Below are 7,614 nucleotides of genomic sequence, written 5' to 3' on the forward strand. Positions count from 1 at the left end.
ACCTTACATAAAAATGACGGGGCGCCATCTACCAGGGCTGAGTCCAGTGTCACCCCTCTCCCTCTCTCCCCCCTTTTCTTGTCACTCTTCAGCTGTCACTATCAATTAAAAGGCAATAAAAGCCCCAAAGAATTACATACACTGTTGGCGTAAGGGTGGAACTACTCTCTTTAGACCCAAATACAAACTTCCTGTATAGCCTTGAAAGGTGGCTCTACATACGCTTGCTCCTTAGTAGAGGACAGCAGCTGTAGTTAGCATCAGTTCACAGCAGTTACAATGGATTCCAATGGAGTTAAATAAACTTCTCAAAGCACTCCTACGATAATATCCACCATTATCCATTATCTCCACTGTTGCTCCCCATGTTCAGTATGTTCCTAACACTGATAATTATTCAACATCATTGCTAAATACACTACTTCCTTGCCTCTTCATAACTTACAAGCTCCACCAGAACTTGTTGATTTGTTAAGAAGTGGACTTGTTGCAGAAGTTGTTTTGATGCTTTTATTTTGATTCTGGGTCACCATTTGAAAGTGATCTAGTTTTGCTGTAAAACAAGTTTTTGATACTGAAATGCTAGATTTGGAGTCAAGAGTCAAATTAGGGTTAAAGTGAAGAGGAGAGAGGAGAGTCCTACTCAAACCAGGAAGCTTTTAAGACATTTGTGTCTGCTCTGTTGACTCCAGGCTTGTGTAATATAAGCGACCTTTGCACCACTGGTTTCCACTTTTACCTTTGAGACCCTCCTTCTACCAATCACTGCTGACAAGAGTAACCACAGTAACTACTGAAGAAACTTTTGAGTGACATAAGTGTTTCACTGAGCTGAGTTTCTTGTCCAGGCTGCTCAGCATCAAAGAGATTCAGCTGTTCTCGTGGCACAGACCAGCTTTAAAATAACTGTGACCGTACGCTGCCACAGTAAGAGCAGACTGCAGCTAAGTGGATTAAAGAATAAGAGCACTTATGAATAAAATGCTTTAGATGGAGAGACCAGACGAAAAGCCAGTAAAAAGTGGGGGAGAGACAAGAGGGATGGAAGACAAAATATCACAGTAGAAAGCAGGCAATCAATTATTCAATGTAACATCTGTGGTTTTAGCAATGCCAACACTGTGGTGACTAGAACAGTGCAAACCACTTCTATCAGCACACTCACAATACACTCATAAATGAGATTCTAGATAGTGCTCAAATTTACAGAATCACACAATATTCTGGAGGATTTAATGATCTGTGTAAGGAAATGACATATTTCGGTAATATTTCATAATGAAACATTTCTATACAATAATAAAAAGAAAATCTGATTATATTTTTTTCCTGCTAAAAACCAGACAGTTAAGCCAAGGCTTTAGAAAATCTTTCTAACAAGATTTATTTCCCTCAGTGAAGATTTTGATTTGGCTGGTTTACAGAGCTCGACTCCATTAGGCTGTGTGTGTATGTGTGTGTGTATGTTTGTAAGTTAGCGAGCACATAATCTTATCTTAAGGATGCAGTTCAAGCTAGAAGGAGGGAGGCACAGTTATAACTCGTACTATCAACAGTCACAAAAAAGAGGAGTTTAGAACAGTAGTGGTTCATTTAATAGGAGTCTATAGTTTGATATGCACTGTGTTTTGTCAGTTCTGCCAAAAAGTTACAGCAAGAGACAATCAGCAAAATGAGATAATGCTCTATGAGGTGTTCATTATCAGGAATTAATGGACAACGAGGAGGCAACCCATCACTTGCCAAAGAAAATGATTTATATTTTCATGCATTTTGCAATCAAATCTTCCACAAGCCTCTGTTTCCCTGGTAACACCTGAGGGTTTGACTAATACCTGAAACAATCATTACTATCCCATAAGATTCTCATGCAATGGAAACACTGTTCCCTACTCCAGTAATAGGACCTTAGATACGATGGGAGATATTTCTAATCCGCTCAGCTATGAGCCAGAAAGCTAACGTTGTGCTATTAAGATTCAAACTCAATAACACTGCATATGGTTGAAAAATATATAATTCACAGTATGTTTAACAACACGACTAGCTAGCTATCCAGCCATGTCATTGTCCCCAAATCAATAACAAGATTTTCACAAACAAATGCTGCAGCCTGAAGTGGAGAGCTGAAAAACGAATGGGATGTGAGATTTAATTGCAACTCTTCTGAGACAGACAGTTTCATCCCTGCTGTAATTTACCGTGTCTCTGGCTCTCTGTTATCACTGTTCTCTACATATTATTTATGGATTTACACATTCAGTATGCTACGTGTGCCAGAATGTGTGTGCCAGTATTTTGTAGGCAATTACTATTACACCATCAGGCATCCTGTCATGCCACCGGATGCAACCCCTCAGGTTCAGGTTCTCTGAGTGCACCGGGGGGGCCAGATGGTATCTCACAAGGAGAACATATTATCACTGAACTCACATTAACCAAAAGACATTAAATATGACATGTATGCTGGTATGTTGGCCAGATTTGTTAGAGGCAATATATAGGGGGCCAGTGCAGTATTTGATGGTGGGGTTTTTGTTTTGACAGTAGTAAATATGCTGCTATACTATATAATCAAATAACTGATTAAAACCTATACTGCAGCCAGCCACCAGGGGGAGATTGAAATGTTTTAGCCTAACTTTTGGGGAGCTGTCATGTCGTCCATCTTTACATACAGTCGATGACACACACACCAACTAAAGTACACACACAATAAATGGTACCAAAACTCTGATATAGATCCTATTGAGCTGTGGATCAATGGCATACAGGCAGTTGTTGTGTCATTCCATATAACCAATCATGCACCACTAATCTCGTAATCTAGCAATGTGTTTGCCACCACTTACTATTCGAACACTGTGGCTAAACAAGTTAAAAATAGGTGAAACTTGTTGTTTAAGGCATGCCATGTGAGCTCTGGTGGTAAAACATTATTGCACCAAAACTTCTGAAGTATAAGAATGAGTCATCTAATATGAGAACTGAAATGCAGTCTGCTAGGACTGATTAATGCGTAGAAGGAGTCAGATGCAGTTCTTCATGTTTGGAAATCTGAGCAGAAATAAAAAATGACAGATGAGCTAGAAGAAGAAAAGGGCACAGATACAACCATTATGCTGAGCTGATTCAGATTAGGTTTAAATATCTAACCAGGAGGATCACAGGATACTAAAACTCAAAGCTACAGGGGTTTCCAATAGGCTTGGGCAGTATCAAGGTATTACGGTATATCAGGGTATTTAAAAAATCCCGAAGGTAGGATTTTCAATCCCATCAAAAAGACGCTCACAGACGCTCCTCTTCCTATTAAACTGATAAGGATATGCTGTTTTGAGGTGATATGTTATAAGTTAGCGCACAGCACCAGTGGTCAATTTCTACTGGTGGAACTGGAAGCTGAGCTTAGAAAAAACATATTTCAACTGCATGTTACAGCTCGACTTGGCTATAACCGCTTTTGGTACCAGGTTTTTTTTTTAAATGTATTTTGGCCTGTATTTGGCCTTTTATTGCCTTTATTGATAGGGACAGCTGAAGATAGACAGTGAAGGTGGGTAGAGAGAGGGAGTGACACGCAGGAAAGGGCCGCAGGTCGGATTCGAAACCTGGGCTGCTGCAGCCACTCGGTACATGGTCGCCAGCTCCACCAGGTGAGCTAACCGGGCGCCCAGGTACCAGGTACCAGGTACTTTTGTCTATTTTGTTATCCACTGCAGATAGTACTTTTGATAGTACCCCCAGAACATGGGGCGATAACGTGTGACACTGCCTGACATCATCTTCAACACAACAAGGCAACATCCCTCTTCACTTTTCCAGCTTTTGGGAAACTTTACTTTACTATCTTTACTTTGGCTTTGGGAAGCTACCACCTTTATCCAATGACAAACTCTAACCTCCACTGTATTTACTTTAATTCACTGTTCACCTTTTCCTCTGCTCTGCTCTTTTTACAGAAGATATCAAAGGGTGGTGTTCTTGATATCTTATCTGAGTCATGGTGGCTTGCCTGGTGGAGCTGGTGCCCCATGTACCAGGGCTGAGTCCTTGTTGCAGTGGCCATGGGAACTGAGTCTGGCCTGTGGCACTTTGCTGTGTGTCATACCCCTCCTCTCTCAAGCTGTCCTGTCTAATTAAAGGGAAAAATACCCTCAAAAATATCGACTTAAAAAAAATAAGTCAGTGAATAAAAAAACTGCTGTCGCTATTGGTTATTGGATGCTTAAAAACAGCAATATACACTCAAATCCCTTTCCTGCATGCACATATGGAACCACAAGCAGAAGGTGTGATAACCACTGAGAAGTCAGATGTATAGAGGCAACCATGCTGTTGAAAAGCATATGGCGCAGTGAAGGAGTCCAGCTCGAAGACTGTGTTCACTGGCAGAACTGCTCGGACAAACAAGGCCAAAACGAGAGCACCCGCGACATCGCAGCGACTTGTATGTGTGTGTGTGTTTGTACGGAAGAGTGCGAGCAAGGAAAAATGTGTTTGTGTGTGATTCTGAATGGTGTCCAGGCATATTGTGGGACAGATGGCTGGAGGATGCTCTATTTCCTTTCCCTAAAGGAAACAATCTTTCTCTCTCTATGTATCTAAACAGCATCTTTAACACAAACATTTTGGAGGGAATGAACTTGTAGCCACAGCAAAGTGAATCAACCGGCCTAACATCTGCTAAAACTCACTCGATGGCTGCAACTTCAGAGCGGAGCCGAGGTTTGAGCTGTGCAAAGACATTTTCTGAAAAGAGCATCAAATCTACCAGAACATGATCTCTTGTGCTGGGATCCAGAGATGATTTGATTCTAACCATCTCCAGTTAATTAAGGGACAGCTTTTTCCTCTGGTGACAGCAGGTGGAGAGAGGAATTAAAGGCCACTGGAATTTATGGGAAACGTGATCTTAATTTTCTGAAACAAGAGCAGTAGCAATAACGCTGCCGTGGGTAGAAACAACCAATCGAAAGCGAGGAAAGTTTGAGGAATGACAGAGCTCACCATCTATCACCATTTGTCTATTTCTGTACCGAGTTATATTGAATAAAAAACGTCTCATGGGCAAGACTGAGTTAATCTGATCACACAAAATCTCATCAAAAGGGAACACGCAGGTTTGTGTTCAGGACACAAAAACACTTGGAAGCCTCTGATGTTGGCTTCCTGAAAAGAATGTCATGAGATGCACTTTTCACAGAACAAACAAACAATTGAATAAAAAATGATTGGATAACCTTGTTAAGAATAAGTGTTAAGCATTTCAGCATGCTATTCCATTTCTCAAAGGTCAAATCTAAATGTCAACCCCCACTGGGGGTTCTTCAGAGGGTTCAACGGGATGCTCAACAAATTTGGGAATTTTTGCATTTAAATTTTCAACTTTTGTAAAAAAAAAAATAAGGCTTTGTCCTGTCTGTGTGGACAAACATTACACAGAAAAGCAGATTATACATACTTGTCAGTGCCCTCTGATGGGCAAACTATGTAAGGGTGTCACTGCTTTAAAACTAACTCAAACATACCTTTGATTTCTTATGCTGCAGTTTCTTGTGACTCATTGGCTGCTGTCATTACACGCGTCATGTCAATTTGATGAAGTTGTACGTCTGTATCTTTATCAGAAGTGTGAAGTGAGATCCGAATGGACAAAGGAATCCAGATATATTTCAAGCTTAGGCTATTAATTAATCAGTGTTAGGCAGTAAGGCCTTACTAGTAATACTATTACTTCCCCAGTAACTACTAGTGTAACTAATTACGAATACATTTCAGTAATAAAAATAAAGTTACACCCCAGAAAATAATTATTGACAACCTTACTTTTGTTGTCACCCCGTACTGATTTGAAATCCAACAATCCAATCCCATTCCCACATTCATTTTGTAATCATGCATGTCATGAAGCAGGAAGTTAGCTTGGAAGATGGAATCGCTTACATTCAGCTGCTGGAAATATTCTCATTACTTTGATCTTAAACAAATCTGGATTATGGGTCTGAATTATGGGGAGAAAAGACACACAGAAAAGTAATATAACTAGTAGTGTAACTCGTGACTTTTCTGCAATAATATTACTTTTGAAAAGAGTAACAAGTAAGGAGTAATAAATGACATTGTTTGAGTAACAAGCTCAACACTGTAATTAATACACTGGTGCTCTGTCCCCACAGAAAACAAACTGCTCTTTGAGAAGTGCTAAAATTAAAGCACCACTTTTTACCTCAAACTTGTCTCAAATGCCGCTGCTCTGACTCTTAACTAAATGTTGTGTTAAAACATTTCACTGACCTGATTGGGAGCTAAATTCTGAACGCTCAAAAACTGTAAATAACTGCTCCGTTGCCACTTCACAAAAAACATGAAGTGATGATTCATCTTGTTACTGTGTTGTCTTCTTTTTTACTCTTTGGAAATTAGCACACAGACAGTAGGCTATTTTTCAATCTTACTTCCACACCTGTTACTGAAATGGGTACCAAGTCCTACTCTCAGATTTCTACAGCAAACAGGATCTGGGCTTTGACAGCAGCTCAGTCTCAGAACTCAAATGATTATGCTTTTAACAAACCATTGCAGTTTATGGATTCACTCTCTAAACTTGCAGCCATAGCATGATCATGGTGAACAGGAACCAACATGGACTGTAGAAATCAATCAAGTGATTCTTAAAAAGTTTTAGACACAATGGACTTCCCTTACAAGGAGAGCATTCAAATTGGAAATATATACCCTAAATCCGATTTTATATAGTATATAAATAATAAGGAATACAATTCACGACTCAGTTACTTGTGGAATGTCCCTCTAAAACATATTCAAATATTATATGCATTTTAAATACAAGTTTCTACAAGAAACGCGCAGCGTGTCCCTGAAAGCAACATTTGGACTGAACGCCTCTATCAGAGAACTTCATCAGTGGGAGCACTTTGAGCACCTTCTTCAAATCCAGGATCCACTGCAGACAGAAAGCACACGGCGTCGTCACACTGCACAATTTCATTCATACTTCAACATGTTTGGAAAAACGGCTCAACCTGTTCAAATCATGCCAAGAAAACCCCCTGAATGTGCTGCAGAGAAATCACTTGAAACTAAATTTGAGGGGAAGGGACTATTAAACTGCGGGGACAAATGTCCTCGTCGGAAATGCAGCTTCAAACAAATGCAATCTAGATGAAAGATTCATCTTTCTCTGCCGCCGATTGCACATTTTGAAACACACGCTGAAGTGTGCAGGATGTTAAATAACCGAGGGAATCGAACAGACGCACCGCTCAATCTTTGACAGCTCCGAACGTCCACAGCATCACATGTCAGACACCACAGTCAATTAAATCAGGGTTGTTTTTCCCCTCCTTTCCAGTTCTTACCTATCTGGCTGAAAAGGAGCAGCTGGGAGATGAAAACATCGCTCCTGGGAACTGCCGTCTCCATGGTCTCGGCGAGCAAATGAACCGTAGAGAGGCAGAGAGTGGCTTTATGAGGGGCGGACGGCGGCTCGGGTGCGTAAAGATGCGCTACCAGGTCATCTTCCCTCCGCGGCTGCCTCTGTGTGGGGCGGCGGGACTAAATGCTCGGCTCGGCGTGGTTCGGCTGGGTTTG

At 40.8% G+C, this 7,614-nt stretch overlaps 1 protein-coding gene across 1 annotated transcript in view; it reads right to left on the reverse strand.

Moving 5' to 3' along the window:
- Positions 1-7,614, reverse strand: part of ptprz1b (protein tyrosine phosphatase receptor type Z1b) — a 52,993-nt gene extending 45,379 nt beyond the window's left edge. Inside the window, exon 1 of the mRNA XM_035679899.1 lies at positions 7,383-7,614. Coding sequence (XP_035535792.1) covers positions 7,383-7,446 — 64 coding nt within the window. The 5' untranslated portion in view covers positions 7,447-7,614. The remainder of the gene's footprint in view (positions 1-7,382) is intronic.

Source organism: Morone saxatilis, unplaced genomic scaffold, assembly GCF_004916995.1.
Source record: "Morone saxatilis isolate NCDOM2014 unplaced genomic scaffold, NCSU_SB_2.0 Contig10, whole genome shotgun sequence".
Lineage (NCBI taxonomy): Eukaryota > Metazoa > Chordata > Actinopteri > Moronidae > Morone > Morone saxatilis.